Genomic DNA, 16,806 nt, shown 5'->3' with positions numbered 1-16,806 from the left:
CATGGTGCCCTAGGGGTGGGTTCCAATTACCAAAAATTAGGAGGAGGATGCCGGGGGACGGGGGTTGCTTGCTGCCGATCCCCCAATGTCGAGATTGTTTGAAGAATTTACGACAGAAGGAGTGCCAGGAGAAGTTCAATGCTCAGATGAGTGCCTCACTGCAGATCTCATTGTCTGGTTGTTTGTTTGTTTGTTTGTTTGTTTGTTTATTTGTTTTTGTTTTCCTGCAATATTGTGAACTCTGTTCCACCTCATTTTGACAGAGGGGAAACTCTCATTGTCATTGTCATTGTCATTATCATTGTAAGTGTGTTCATCACTAATCATTGATAGTGTATTCAATCGGGGGCACTTAGGCCTCAGAAACTGCCACTGTCTACACTGGCTAACCCGTGATGTATGTGGTATCTTCTTCTTTTTCTTCTTGCAAATGCCACTGCCCTGGTAGGACGGGAGAATCCTCTTCATGGATGCAGTGAACTTTGGCCAGAAGGTGTGCGAACTGCAGGCATGCAAGGACGCGGTGAGGCCACAACCTACATTTCATCAGTAGCCCGTCGTCTCAGACACAATGTTATTAAACTGATGAAGAACAGCTCAAATATATTTTGATGAATGAATGAATGAAAGAAAGAATGAATGAAAGAAAGAATGAATGAATGAATGAATGAATGAATGAATGAATGAATGAATGAATGAATGAATGAATGAATGTGGGCCAGTGAAATGAATGAATGAAAAATATTTGCTTGTATGAATGAATAGATGAGATATAGTGGCATGCATAAATGAATGATTGCTAAATAATCATTGGTAGATGCTCATCCATCAATCAATCAATCAATTAAAAGTTAAAGGATGAATAAAAGAGGAGACTTGCTCAAAGTGACAGAACTAAACTTTGGAGCAGTGCCAGGAAAGTAGTAAGATTTCACTGAAATTCAGAAAGTCTAAAAAACAAGTGACCATCCCCTATCTGCAATACGACCTCATCCCATCTCATCTCATCTCATTCTGAAGCACCTCACAGTCTGTTCATGGTCGTGACTGACGTAGAGAAATCCCCATTTGGTGTGCACAACTAAACATGTTTCTGTTATAGGGTTGCATTTTTTTTTTAATGAATATGTATGTGAAGTCCTCTTTTTCAGCTTGACCCCAAAAATAATTGATCATGCCAGGCATTAAGTGGAATTAAAAAAAACAGAAGATACTATATTGGACTGCTGCCACATACGTTACAGCATCATCAATGTACCCTCACTTTTTATTGCAAAAAGTGATTAATAAAATAAGAGACAGTTAGGAGGTGGAGTTTGTAAGAACAGGGAAGAAGGACGATATATGACCATGCACCACAAAACGAACAAAAAGTCACATCCCTTGATTTGACGTAAGGACTCAAGAAAGCTGAAGTGGGTCAACCAAGTCAATCTTGGGTTTTTCATATTTTCTGAAAGAGCTTTTCTTCTTCTGTATTAACCAAAGTTAGAGATCATAAAGTAAATGAAAAATTGTGTTTTTCTACAACCCCCCATTTTTTATAAAGTAGTGAGATCAGATATGTCGTAGAGACCCCTTTTCATTTCTTGAAAATCCTTTGCACACTCTTCACTTTCAACTCTGCTAACTTTTGAAGGGATATTGTTTCTGCTATGAAAGTTGGCATCAATTATGGACAGAATGTGTTAATAGAGCATGCTCAATTTCACTTTAATCTGATAACCCCTTCATTGTTGCTGCTCCTGTGGTTTACAACGTGCTTTTTGTCCCATTCATCGCACAGCTAGCATGGTTTGGTAAAGGTTAAGCGCTTGAAAAGGCCCTGTACTTCAGAGCCTCTTTGCTCAGTTCACACTTTTCCAGAGTATGTGCTTTCTTTCCAATATTTAGATAGGTTAGGAGAGTCCATTTGAATTGAGTTATACATGTACATCATTTTAAAGCTTAGAGTCTGTTCTTTCAGAATCTGCCCTTAACTATTAAAAAATCCATGTCTGGCGACTTCTTGTTGGTTTTGTGATGCAGGGTCTCATATAATGATTATAGGGTGTCACTCAGGCGTGCTGTGCAGAATTATCAATAAAAACATGGTCTATTTCACAGTGAAAGCAGTGCCTTTCCTAAAAAAAAATATGGTCCAGGAAAACAGCTAATATCTCAAATTTGGCTCTTTTAAGCCTCCAGATTTTGACAGTAGGTAGAGAAAATATTACTCTCCGAGATAAGACAAATTTAAAAAAAAAATAGTCGGTCAACCCAAATGACATAATTTGGTCCATTACAAAAAATTGTAATCTGCAACTTTTTGTGGGCCATGAGGTTGGACTGTCACATTTCACCAAAACTTTTGATAATGATGATGAAGCCCTAATACAGGAGCTCTCAGATGGAGGAAAACTCATGTGCTTTCCATATTTAGTCTCTTGTCAAATAGAGTCATTGTGTGTGACAGTATTGAATGAATGAATGAATGAATGAGTGAGTGAATGAATGAATGAAGGAGTGAGTGAGTGAATGAATGAATGAATGAGTGAGTGAGTGAATGAATGAAGGAGTGAGTGAGTGAATGAATGAATGAATGAATGAGCAAAAGAATGAATGAAGGAGTGAATGAATGATTTATTGAGTAAATGGAATGAATGAATAGATGAATGAGTGGGCAAATCAAATGATTGTGTGAATGAATGAAAAATAACTACTTGTATGAATGAATATGTAAGAAATAGCAGATAAATGAATGAATGAATCAATCAATCAATGAATCAATCAATCAGTTGAAGGATGAATGCAAGAAGAGATTTGCTCAAAATGACATTACTAAAATGTGAAGCAGTGATAGAGAATGAGTTTTAAAGATTTCACTGAAATTAGGCACATCTCAAAAACAGGTGACCTTCTTCCATCTGCAAAATTACCTCGAACATCTCATACTGAAGCACCTCACATTCTGTTCATGGTCATGACTGACGTACAGAAATCCCCATTTGGTGTGCACATCTAAATAATTATGTCTCTATTTTGGGGTTGTATTTTTTTTTTAATGAATACAATATATTCCTCTTTTTCAGCATGAATCCAAAAGTAATTGCTCTTGCTAGGCCTTGAGAGGACTTTTAGAAACAAAGAATTATACGATATACTAGACTGATGCCACATACGTTACAGCATCATTAAAGTACACTTACTTTGTATTGCAAAAGTGATTGAAATAAGAGCCAGTTAGGAGGTGCAGTTTTAAAGAGCAGGGAAGAAAGACAAGATTAGGGTGTCACTCAGGCATGCTGTGCGGAAGTATCTGGACTGTTGAATTTCACCAGAATTTTCCATCATGATGATGAAGCCCTAATTCAGGAGTCTCAGATGAAGGAAAACTTACATGCTCTCCTATTTGGTCTTTCATCAATAGAGTCATCGTGTGTGATGATAATTATTGTCTTTGCTCACATGAGCCAGAGAGGCTCACGTGATTCGGCAGCCTCACACTCTCCAACACCCACTGTCTGTCATATGCTATACATTTTTCATTGACTCTCCTTTTGTTCTCGTACTTTCACGACAGTTTTCCAAGTAGATCCCAGTTTGGTTTGATTCATGATCAGTGGTAAGGGATCCTGAGCTATTGAAGGAATTCATTCATGATGGCAAAAACTGAACCTTTTTTTTTTTTTTTTTTATTCATACATAATTTTACATAATATTCATGGTGGTGATGGAACAGTGATGATTGCGTTGGTGTAGAAAATATTTATGCGTCCGTGAGTGAAAAGAAAAGGAAAAGAATAAGACATGTTCCAGAATAGTTTCATGGCTTGCATGTCTTGCCATGTGAAGGTCCGCATTGTGTCTTGCTTGTTCATAATTTTTTTTCTTTTGTTAATGGGGATTATGACCAATTAAAATGTGAGTATATATACATACATTTCTTGTGGAAATGCTATAATCAAGCTTTAGATCTTGGCTGCAAACGTTTAAACGACACCAATAAGGAAAAAGCTGTTTAACAGTTTCCATTGTCTGTCAAACCGGGGAGGCTGCGTCATCTTAGTGATCGCATCGCAGATCTAAACCTCACTATATTGTCCACTTCTGATAAACTTGGAAAGAATAGTCCAAGCTGGGATTGTCGTAAGATGTCTGTTAAAGTGTACATGTGTGCCGGGGGAGGGGGCTGGACGGAGCTCTGCAATAAATGCTGCAGCCATGTTTGGTATGTGAGTGCAGTAGAGGATGTTGATGGGTTCATTAGGCAACCAATTTAGTAGGCAAAGCTTTGGTCTTACAGAGATGGGGGAACAATTTAGAAGATTGGAAGGGAGCAAAAATGAATTATGCAGTCTTGGCAGATCATTTTTGTCGAGGCCACCGGAGATGTGGGAAGACAAAGTTATCGCCAGCGGCGTCTGTCCGTCCGTCCGTCCGTCCGTCGGTCGTCTGTCCGTAACACGCCCAAAACTTGAATAACTCTCTAATGAGGATTTCAATTTCAATCAAACTTGGAGGGAAGAGTGGTTATGCAAAGGTGCACATTTTATAAAACATGAAGGTCACCTCAAGGTCACAGGTCACAGGCAGAGGTAAATGAACTTTAGGGCCCAATGTTAAGTTTTTAGGGTGCGTTTCGTTTATGGCTCATAACTTTTGATCCCTTTGTCTGTTTGTGACCAAACTTAGATGGTAGATGTCCCTTGGGAAGTTGAAGGTTACCACAAGGTCAAACGTCACAGACAGGGGTCAACGAACTTTTAGGGCCAATGTTATGTTTTTATGGCGCGTTTTGATTGTGACTCACAACTTTTGATCCCTTCGTCCGTTTGTGACCAAACTTGGATGGTAGATGTCCCTTGGGGAGGTGGAGGTCATCACAAGGTCAAAGGTCACAGACAGGGGTCAAGAAACTTATAGGGCCCAATGTTAAGTTTTTAGGGCGCGTTTTGATTGTGGCTCATAACTTTTGATCCCTATGTATGTCCGTTTGTACGTGACCAAACTTGGATGGTAGATGTCCCTTGGGGAGTTGAAGGTCACCACAAGGTCAAAGGTCATAGGCGGGTCAACGAACTTCTGGGAGTTAGAAGAATATGGATTTCTTGTACGCGAATGGGCGACACAATTTGGCACTTGCCTTGTTGTAGGAAATTTAAAAGTTTTTATCTTTTCAATTTCCCATGTGGTAGTACTGTACAAGTTACAGCTTGTGATTGTTGTCTAAATCTCTTATTGTGATGCAGGTAATATGAAGAATTTTCATTTTGTTTGCGCAAAGGAAAGCTACGGAGTGCTGGATTCCATATCATCATTGCACTCTTTATATTATTGTGCTGAAGCTATCTTTAGGCACAGACACAGGATTCAAATTTATGAAGTTCTTCCGTCGAGATGTTTTCATTGCAACTGATTGACAAATTGCCCTACATCGACGTAAATAAGCACTGAATTGATCAGTGTTTTAGTAGTAGCCATGATAAAAAATCATGGGCGTACATACTCGAGCAGGATTCGAACCCACGACCTCCTGATCACCGGACAGGCGTCATCTCCACTAGACCACCGAGCTTTCGCCCGATAGCAAGTGTTGGTTCTAATCCTTATAGCATGCAGCGGGTACTGCTTTTGTTATTCAAATTTATGAAGTTCTTCCGTCGAGATGTTTTCATTGCAACTGATTGACAAATTGCCCTACATCGACGTAGATAAGCACTTAATTGATCAGTGTTTTAGTAGTAGCCATGATAAAAAATCATGGGCGTACATACTCGAGCAGGATTCGAACCCACGACCTCCTGATCACCGGACAGGCGTCATCTCCACTAGACCACCGAGCTTTCGCCCGATAGCAAGTGTTGGTTCTAATCCTTATAGCATGCAGCGGATACTGCTTTTGTTATTCAAATTTATGAAGTTCTTCCGTCGAGATGTTTTAGGCGAAAGCTCGGTGGTCTAGTGGAGATGACGCCTGTCCGGTGATCAGGAGGTCGTGGGTTCGAATCCTGCTCGAGTATGTACACCCATGATTTTTTATCATGGCTACTACTAAAACACTGATCAATTCAGTGCTTATTTACGTCGATGTAGGGCAATTTGTCAATCAGTTGCAATGAAAACATCTCGACGGAAGAACTTCATAAATTTGAATAACAAAAGCAGTACCCGCTGCATGCTATAAGGATTAGAACCAACACTTGCTATCGGGCGAAAGCTCGGTGGTCTAGTGGAGATTGTAGCTGCCCATGCGATAAATTACCAGTTGACAAACGGGACGTAGTTGGAATCGGTCAGATATTTATTCTCAACGGTCGTACCCGTGAAACTGTAAAGAAAATTGTATAAGTAAAATATACAATAAGATCTAATTCAGTTTCACAAATTACAATAAAATTGCTTTGTCATTCATATATGTCTAATGAATGTTTCACACTAAAATTATGCATTTATACAATAATCACTAAAATTACATACATCTATAGATCACAGTGCTTTCAATCTCACATTTGCTAAAGAGTAACATCAATACTAATTCGATCACTCTTCACAATATATTCATTGTTAAATCTTAACCTCTTTGTACAAACATATAAAATACTATAATCATAAGAATCACATATAAATTGTATATAAGACTTAATACAATCATATTTAAATTGCTTACCTCTTTGGTGAACATTATATCACATATAAGCAGCTTGTTTATGGTTCGTTGACTTTGATTCCTTTTCCTTTAAAGATTTCGTTGCTGAATGTACCTTCGATGTTTTCTGTAGTAGCTACAGACGTGAAACTGATCTGAGCGTATAAAATCATTCTACTATTTGGTTACCATTACAAGATCAAAGGGAAGCGCCTGCGCGCATACAATAATCAAAGCATACCGCCTAGCGTATTCTAGGGCAATACGCGCATCTAACAATACCGCCAGGGAGAGTAACTGTTACTATGGCAGCAACCTGGGGACTGCTGCCACACTCCCACCCAAAATCATCTATGATTTTATTTCACATTAATCACTTTATTATACATTTAATTTTGTGTAAACAAAGGTTTGATACCAAACCAATAGCGAAGTATATCACAATAATAATCAATATGCCACAGCAAAGTACTGTGAAAACCTTCAAAAAATATAACATAGTCAGTAACTATTCTGAGCTTTTGATGAGAACGATCAGTTTGTGAACAGGTCGTTCGATTACACTTCTTTTGTGGAGTGGTTTGCCTTGCTCGTCTAGATCTGGAGTTGCCATGAGGAGAGTCGCTCTTCGAACCAAACCATCATCACTGGAGATGGTCTCAATGACCTTGGCAATTCTCCAGTCCGTTCTGCAGAGACTCTCGTTTTGCAAGATGACAATGTCGTTTGCTTCAATGTTTGGCTGTGGCTGTGACGAAGTCTTTCTTGCTTGTAGGGTGTGAAGATACTCTTTCTTCCAGCGTGCCCAAAAGAGGTTGACTAAGTGTTGGACACGCCTCCACCTCTTTCGGAGATAGAGATCTTCTTTCACGAATTGTCCTGGAGGGGGTAATACGAGACCTGATTTCATTGTCAGGACATGATTGGGAGTCAATGGGAGTGGGCCGTCTGGACACTCCAGATCTTCGACGGTCAGAGGTCTACTGTTGATGATTGCCATCGCTTCATACAGGAACGTTCGCAGAGAAGAAGTTGAGAGTAGAGTGCCCGACGGATCAAGTATACCATTCAGGACGTTCCTGACATTCCTGATTTGCCGCTCCCAGACTCCTCCCATATGGCTCGAAGCCGGCGGGTTCATCCTGAACTCACAGTTGATCTTCAGTAACTGGGTAGCTATTTGATTTTCATCCAGTTCAGAAAGGCCCTTTTTTAGTTCGTGCTTTGCACCCATGAAATTTGATCCTTGGTCACAACGAATGAGGCGAACGTTTCCTCGGATTGCAATGAAACATCTCAAACTATTGAGGAATGCGTCAGTAGACATGTCATTTAGCACTTCTATGTGTACAGCCCTCATTGACATGCAGGTAAGAATGAGTCCATATCGCTTCAACTCCTTTCTCCCTTCCTTGATGGTGAAGGGACCAAAACAGTCGAGTCCACAGTATGTGAAAGGAGGTGAAGGTTCTACTCTCTTGTGGTAGATTGGCTTTCATCTGTCCTCTTGGCTTGCCTCGGAATCTGATGCAGTGAACACACTTGCTGATAAGAGAAGAGACAATGCGTCTGCAACCAGTGATCCAATAACCACCAGAGCGAATAGCATTGATGGTTAGATTCCTTCCTTGATGTGCCGTTCTTCGATGGTAGTGTAAGGCGACAAGTTTAGAGAGGTGGCTATCCTTTGGTAGGATGACAGGATGTTTTTCACCATACATCATTTCTGCCTTCTTCAACCGACCTCCCACCCGTAGCAGATCGTGGTCATCTAGGAACGGGTCAAGCTGTCTCAGTGAGTTGGACTTCGAAGTGGCTAGGGAATCTGATTTGTCGAGTTGCTTTCTTTCTTCACGAAAGGCTTCCTTCTGGATTGCGCAGATGAGATTCCTCTCTGCTACTTGTTTGGCTTCTACTTCGTCAATGCTCAGACCCTTTTTCCTGTAAGAGCACTTTACTATTACTGCCACTGCCTTCAGTGCATTTTCAAGGCTGGAGAACCGAGTCAGCCTTTCTTCGAAGGACGTGAAAGTCTTTGCTTGTGTTGCGTGAACAGTGGCAGATTTCACTTCAACATCATCCGGAGAGACTTCTGCAGTAACATCTTGAGGAGGAATCTCATTCTCCCAAAGAAACTTGGGTCCTGTGAGCCAGTTTGATGCCAGCATTTCTTCTGTCGTCAATCCTCTAGATGCATGATCTGCAGGATTTTCTGCGCTGGCTACATAGTTCCATTGTTCTGGACGCGAGGTCTGACGGATGCGTTCGACGCGATTGGCAACGTACATGTGGAATCGCTTTGTCTCGTTGTGTATGTAGCCAAGAACAACTTGTGAGTCGGTCCAGAAGTGGTGTGTGGCAGAACTATAATCGAGTTCATTGTCCAGGATATTGGCAATTTTCACTGAACAAGTAGCTGCTTGGAGTTCTAGTCTTGGGATTGTTGTTGGCTTGAGAGGACATACTCGTGCCTTTGCCATAACCAAGGAGCAATGGACACGACCGCTTTCATTCTTTAGACGCACGTAGGAACACTGACCATATCCTGTCAATGATGCATCTGAGAAGTGGTGCAGCTGAACTTCCTTGGGAGTTCCAAAGTCTTGTGGTTGGAAGCAACGGGGGATTTTCATTTTGTCGAGTTTCAACATCTCCTGTCTCCACTTTTCCCATCGTGGACGGAGCTCGTCAGGAACAGGATGATCCCAGTCCATCTTGCTTCTACACATCTCCTGGAGAATCTGTCTCCCAACTAGAACCAAGGGTGCAATCAGACCGAGTGGATCGTAGACGGAGGCAACTGTTGCAAGAATCCCACGTCTTGTCAAGGGACGGTCTTTGAGGGTAAGTCTGAAACAGAACTCATCAGAGTCGATGCACCAGTGTAGGCCGAGTGCTCGTTCAATGGGCGTAGCGTCTTGCTGGCCGAGTTCAAGACTAGTCTTGGCAACAGCAGCACGTTCAGACTCAGGGATACTGCTTGTGACTTCTGGACTGTTGCTAACGAACTTGTGCAAACGCAAGTTACCTTTGGCACACATGCTCACTGTCTTCTGAATGAGGTCAATGGCTTCTGCTTCAGAAGATTCACACTTTAGACCGTCATCGACGTAGAAGTTTCTTGTAAGAAAGTCAGCAGCTTCCATGCTGAGCTCCTTATGGTCCTTCGCGATTTGCTTTAGTCCAAAGTTGGCACATCCTGGGGAGGAAGTGGCGCCGAAGAGATGGACCTTCATTCGATAGTCCACTGGAGTCTTGGAAAGATCTCCATCTTCCCACCACAAGAAACGAAGGTAGTTCTGATGCTGTCTCATGACGCGGAACTGATGGTACATCTTTTCCACATCGCACGTGAAAGCAATGGGTCCTTGGCGAAATCTACACAGGACTCCAATCAGAGGGTTGATGAGGTCGGGGCCCTGTAGGAGATGATCGTTTAGACTGGTTCCTTGGTAACGAGCACTGCAGTCGAAAACGACTCTCACTTTGTTCGGCTTCTTTGGGTGATATACCCCATGATGTGGTATGTACCACTTGTTCTCAACTGACAATTCTTCCGCAGGAACCTTTTCTGCATCACCTCGCTGAAGAATGTCGTTCATGAATGTCATGTAGTGTTCTTTGTACTGAGGTCGTTTCTGGAACTGACTCTTCAATCCTTTGAGTCGACTTATGGCAGCTTGTCGATTGTTCGGTAGAGTGGGTTCACCATTCTTGAAGGGGAGGGGCATTTCATAGTATCCATCATCCCTTTGGTTGATTCCATCTCTGACGATCTGCAGAAATTTCTTGTCATCCTGAGACATTACATCTGTTCCTTCGATTTCATGAAAGTCCTTTTCCATCATCTGAAGGAAATCTGCAGTCGTGACATATTTTAGCTGTGTCTTGTAGACATACTTCACGTCTGATTGACTGTCAGTCAAAATAGGAGCTTCTACCTTCATGCTGACAGTACGATATGATTGCCCGAATGCATCAAAGTTGTCTGTAGAGTACGTCTGAGAGCCACCAACAATGCTCCATCCTAATTCTGTTTCTACTGCGAAGGGCTCATCATTGTTTCCAGAGATACAGTTCTTTGGGGCGAGAGCTCGAGCGCAATTGTATCCAATGAGCAGACCTACAGGGCAGTCTTGCTTTGGTGCGAGTTGGTCTGCGAGACAGTTTAGGTGAGGCCACTGGATTGCTGTCTCTGGTGTAGGGATATGAGCTTCATCAAGTGGAATTGAGTTCCTGGAGTATGCAGCAGGAAGTGGTATCTTTTCGGCCGACTTGAAACCACGAACTACAAGGTTCTCATATCTCCTACATGGAATATTCGTACAGTTGTCTGTCATAGTTGTCAACCTCAATGTAGCAGCATGTGATGGTACCTGCAGTTCTTCTCCAACACTATCTGCAATGAAGGTTGTGTCTGACATTGTGTCTTACAGAGCGTAGACCAGTATCTCTTTCTCGGGACTGTCCAGGCTTGACAGGTATACCGGCAGAACCATTGATGTGAGAGAAGCGTCTGTACCTGATATGGCTTTGTGGCAATTTGCTTCTTTTTCTTTGGGAGTCTCCTTGGCCTTGGTAGACTGCATTTCTTGTTTGTCCTTGTTTTCTTGTTTTCCTTCTGCAGTTGACTGTTTGAATGTGTCGTAGTGCATACAGGTTGGATGACGCTTACTGCATATTTTGCATTCACTCCTCTTTGGACATTGCTTCGACATATGGCCTTTGCTAAGACACCCATAGCACAGTCCTTCCTTCTTCACAAACTCTCTTTTCTGCTCCACTGGTTTCCTACTGAATTCCTGGCATTCTTCTAAGCCATGGTTCTGTCGTTCGCAGAAGATGCAGCTTTTCTTGGCCACATTTGGCTTGCTAGCTGTCGAATAAGTCATCCTTTGCTGCCGATTTGCAGGCTTCTTGTTTACTTCCTGTGTCTGACTGACGTGTTGGTTTCGGTCTTTTCCAGTCTTTGCAGTCTCATACGTCACGTAAGGATCGTTTGCGATGTCAGCTTCCTCTGTCAGAAACAAGACAAATTCTTCAAAGGATGGATATCGTCCACTGCTCTTCTTGAGCGTCGCTACTGTGCGATTCCACCTGTGTACGATGTAGTCAGGAAGTTTCGTGCAAATCTTGCCAATCTCTCGCATGTCATTCAAGATCTGCAAGTCTTTGATTTCTGAAGAGGCCACCAGACATTGTCGCAGGAAGTCTGAGAGATTTTGGAGACCGTTGTGGTCCTTATTGGCGATTCTTGGCCATGCATCAAGTTTAGATCGAAAGGCTTCTGAAATCGTGAAGGGGTTACCAAAGCGTTTCTCAAGCACCGCCTTGGCCTGATCGAATGCATTTTCTGATCTCAGCAAGAAGAAGCCACTGACAGCATCTCTAGCAGATCCTCCAAGGTATCTTCTGAGGTAGTGAATTCTTTCACCAGCTGGGATTCCTCGACACTCGATTAAAGTTGTGAAGGCTGACAGCCAGTCAGGGTACTGTAGAGGATCACCCATGAATACAGGAGGCTCAGGAATAGGCAGTCTGGTAAGCGTCATCGCTCGAGCAAGCTCCTCTGTAAGAGCATCACTTTCCTTGGCATCTGAGTGATAGGAAGCTGGATAGAAGACTGGTGACTCAGGATTTAGGGCATCTGTCTTCGACGACTTCTGGTTTGTAGGGAATGGATGATTATCAGCTCTAGGATTGCTTTTCTCTCGTGACATTTCTTTCACGATTGTTGCACTTTTTTCCTTCTGAGATGATCCAACCAGCTGCTTAGATGATCTCACTGTGATGGAGGATGCAGTATCGTCCTCTTCATACACTCTCATCATTGCCTCTTGTGCCTTCAGTTGACCTTCTAGACGTTCTTCCTTGAGTTCTCTGCGTAATTGCGCCATCTTAAAAGAAGCTTCCTTCCTACGAGCATCTTCTTCCAACTCAAGACGCTCTAACTCCTTCCGACGTTCGTTCTGACGCTTTTGTGCAGCAAGTTTCTCTTGCAGAGCTGCAGTCTCAGCTGCAACAACCAACCTCTTCGACGAGATTGTAGATGCTTTCGAGATCTTGGAACCAGTCGACTTCCTTGTGATAGATGGTTCCTTAGTATCGAATTGCTTCTTAGAAACAGTGGTTACGATTTTCGAAATCATATCAACAATTGGGGAGAGCTTGTCTAAATTCTTAGCTATCTCTTCATCCCTTTCCCCTAGAACTTCTTCTAACTCATCTGCTACTTGTTGCAGTGAACCGAATCTAGCAGAGATGTCAGATTTTCTTTCTGACAGGTCATCGCAGTTTACGGAAACTGAGGACAGCATTTTCTCAGAGTCCTTCAAGACTGTTAGCATGTCAAAATGTTCTGAATAGAACTGTTCTTCTAACTCTTCTACTTTGTTCTGTCTAGCCTTTTCTGTAAGTTTCTTTGTACGGGTAGAACGCCGCACATTTTTGGCAGACATGCTATCGATTGTTTCTTTCTTAGTGCTTGTATTTACGTTATCTTCAAGACCATCGGTAGTATTACTTTGATACTCTTCCATATTGACAGATAACACACTCTTTGCATTAATGTCAACAGTTCTATGAGATCGTTATTATACATCAACCATGTCAACAGTGTCTAAATTTCACTTACTTCGCTTCATTTCTAGGCAAAGAGAAAGAAAATGTTTTCTTTCGTAACACAGATTTGAAATATTGTACTATAGCGAATACAATTTTTCTTTACGAAGAGTAAATACACATCACATTCTGTCCAGATAGTATATCACGTGTATAACACTAAGGATTTAGTTAATACGCGATATTCACTTCTGAATTCGAGTAAGTCTATATATATAGCTCTATATCTAGTTCAAATTATATAGCTCAATCACATTCACTGTTCTTACAAAGCTATATAGTCTAGTTACATATGATTTATGTCACGCACTCCTTTCTTGCTCTAGTTCTCTTCCTACAGAGCGAAATAAACTGTACTTTAATATCTAATACAGCTTGTACGAGATTACAATATCAATACCACACGAACACGATGTATCCACAACCAGGAGACTGTTACAGAAGTCACGGATGAGGAATCGATGATGGGCTGAGCTGTCTTATAGTCTATATCAGCACTGGAAGTATCAGCATTCATGTATCGAAGTTCAAAGTTCAAGTTCAGTTCCGATGACACTTGTTCGAAGACCTCTACCACGAATTCAAGCCGTCAATCAGTTGCCTAATTCCCTGCGTTGCACCCGACTTTACGATGTGGTGAACGCCGATGGGACGAATGCGCTGGTTGACATCGAATGGCTCATCAGATTGGTATGACGATCATCGACTTGTCGTTGAACAGGAACGATGTTCAAAGAGTTTCACTGTAGCTGCCCATGCGATAAATTACCAGTTGACAAACGGGACGTAGTTGGAATCGGTCAGATATTTATTCTCTACGGTCGTACCCGTGAAACTGTAAAGAAAATTGTATAAGTAAAATATACAATAAGATCTAATTCAGTTTCACAAATTACAATAAAATTGCTTTGTCATTCATATATGTCTAATGAATGTTTCACACTAAAATTATGCATTTATACAATAATCACTAAAATTACATACATCTATAGATCACAGTGCTTTCAATCTCACATTTGCTAAAGAGTAACATCAATACTAATTCGATCACTCTTCACAATATATTCATTGTTAAATCTTAACCTCTTTGTACAAACATATAAAATACTATAATCATAAGAATCACATATAAATTGTATATAAGACTTAATACAATCATATTTAAATTGCTTACCTCTTTGGTGAACATTATATCACATATAAGCAGCTTGTTTATGGTTCGTTGACTTTGATTCCTTTTCCTTTAAAGATTTTGTTGCTGAATGTACCTTCGATGTTTTCTGTAGTAGCTACAGACGTGAAACTGATCTGAGCGTATAAAATCATTCTACTATTTAGTTACCATTACAAGATCAAAGGGAAGCGCCTGCGCGCATACAATAATCAAAGCATACCGCCTAGCGTATTCTAGGGCAATACGCGCATCTAACAATACCGCCAGGGAGAGTAACTGTTACTATGGCAGCAACCTGGGGACTGCTGCCACAGAGATGACGCCTGTCCGGTGATCAGGAGGTCGTGGGTTCGAATCCTGCTCGAGTATGTACGCCCATGATTTTTTATCATGGCTACTACTAAAACACTGATCAATTCAGTGCTTATTTACGTCGATGTAGGGCAATTTGTCAATCAGTTGCAATGAAGACACAGGATTGTTGTTGTTTTGTGTCAAAGTTTCTTTACTATTTGGTTGAAACCATACATAGAAACCTGGTATAAGCACTAGCAGTCAACATAGTACACGTGATATGCACCCTCCCACAAGAAAAAGAAGCTGTGCGGTTAAAATCTAAATCTAAATCTACTAGTAGTTGAATAGAATGCAGAGTGAACCTCTAGATAAACATGATGTTTGTACTATGCTTAAATCAACTTGAAGGGATGATGTAGTATTGGTTGAAGTGAGGATTCAGCTTTTAATGTTTTGCAAGATATTTAGAAACCACTCTATGAAATGTTAAAGTGCAAACATTTCTAAGGGAACTTGAAAGTTTAATGTGATGAAAATTGGTTTTGATATGACTGAGATATCCTGAAACAAGGTAAAACAAAGATTCTAATAAAAATTGTGGCCTGTCGCATTTTATTAGGATCGCTTCTTCCATAGCTCAACCATTTCAAGACCAATTTTCGTGAAATAAACTGTGAATTCCTCTAAGAATTTCATGTTCTGTCCTATTTCATAAGAGGTTTCTCATCTCACCAACACACACATACACACACACACACACACACACACACACACACACACACACACACAATACAAACATTGGTAACTTGCAGCCCCATCTAAACCCAAAACTGTATACCATCCCTTTAAAGAAATTTAGTTGGACCCCAAATCGTAATCATCCTCCCAGATGTTAGGATTTCTCTAAGGCACTTGTCCTGCCTGTGGGAGAACAGATGACATGGTCCACTGCCACATGATCATGTACTGTAAAATCAGAAACATCTGGGGCATTGAATTGCCTCTGGCATTCAGTGCATTGCGTGGAAAAAAAAAACTTTTCGTGTGCATTTTACTTTTTGTTAATCGTGGCACCTCATGAAACTCATGAAAGTTTCATGAACACTACACGTATACCCAATCAGTGTTAGTGGTATTTGACGAGACGGATGTAAACTGTTTTTTTTTCACTTTGCACTCCTTGTCCAGATTCTGGAGATGCGTCTTGATGAGCCGCACAGCGCCCTCATCATCAAGAGTCACCTTCGTGAGGAAGACCTCTTCCAGTTCTGGTCGATTCCGGAGCTCCAGCTCAAACATGAGATCCTTGTCACCACAGATGTAACAGGGCATGCACGATTGGTAAGATCCTGGAGAAGGCCAAGATAGAAAAAAAAACTAAAGGATTAGAAAATTAAAAAGTAATCTCTGAGGGCCTTGTTCATATTTTTCTCTACTTTTCATGTGTCTGCAAAGTGCTAACATCGTTAATTCCTTTCGTCTTTTCATATGGCTTCTCATGTGTTTTTCCCTGCTTTTCATGGATTTGCAATGTGCTGATGTCTTTCCTCCATTTGTCTTTTGTATGGTTGTATTTTTTGTTTTGCCAAGTTTTATTAGCATTGTTACTATAAACAAGTACAGTTGAACCTCTCTTATCCGGCCTCCCTTTATCCGGATCTCTCTATTATACGGACGCAATCTCGCCTTGATTTTTTTTAAAAATAATTACGGGAGGAAAGGGGGATTCCCAAACACACATGAATGACATATTACTTCCAACATGATTAACATACATTACATCAAATTTCCTCCCAAATTGCTTACCTTCAGACATTTTAACATCCCCAAACATCCCCAAATGTAACAATGAAAAGGTTGCAGTATACACATTACTACATGTGGTACTACAATGGGCTACATCAGTACATGTGTATGTATAATAATGTGCGTGTATAAAGCATTGAGTCTCCAGTATCCGGCCAAATCCCTTATCCGGATGAGCCCCGGTCCCGACTTGTCCGGATACGAGAGGTTCAACTGTACATAGCATTCAGCTTCTTGTTATGCTGCCAAGACAGTTAGAAGTTTTCTGCAGGAAGTAAAA

The 16,806-nt window shown here is 41.2% G+C and overlaps 1 protein-coding gene across 1 annotated transcript in view; it reads left to right on the top strand.

Annotated features, from left to right (window-relative positions):
• Positions 1 to 16,806, top strand: part of LOC139732135 (uncharacterized) — a 108,245-nt gene that overhangs the window by 45,028 nt on the left and 46,411 nt on the right. The window contains exons 13-14 of the mRNA XM_071643009.1: positions 449 to 523; positions 15,909 to 16,061. Coding sequence (XP_071499110.1) covers positions 449 to 523; positions 15,909 to 16,061 — 228 coding nt within the window. The remainder of the gene's footprint in view (positions 1 to 448; positions 524 to 15,908; positions 16,062 to 16,806) is intronic.

The sequence above is a fragment of the Diadema antillarum genome, unplaced genomic scaffold, assembly GCF_040938485.1.
Source record: "Diadema antillarum isolate AM-2024a unplaced genomic scaffold, OU_Dant_1.0 seq00000400_RagTag, whole genome shotgun sequence".
Lineage (NCBI taxonomy): Eukaryota > Metazoa > Echinodermata > Echinoidea > Diadematoida > Diadematidae > Diadema > Diadema antillarum.
This window is presented reverse-complemented; position numbering and strand designations above follow the sequence as displayed.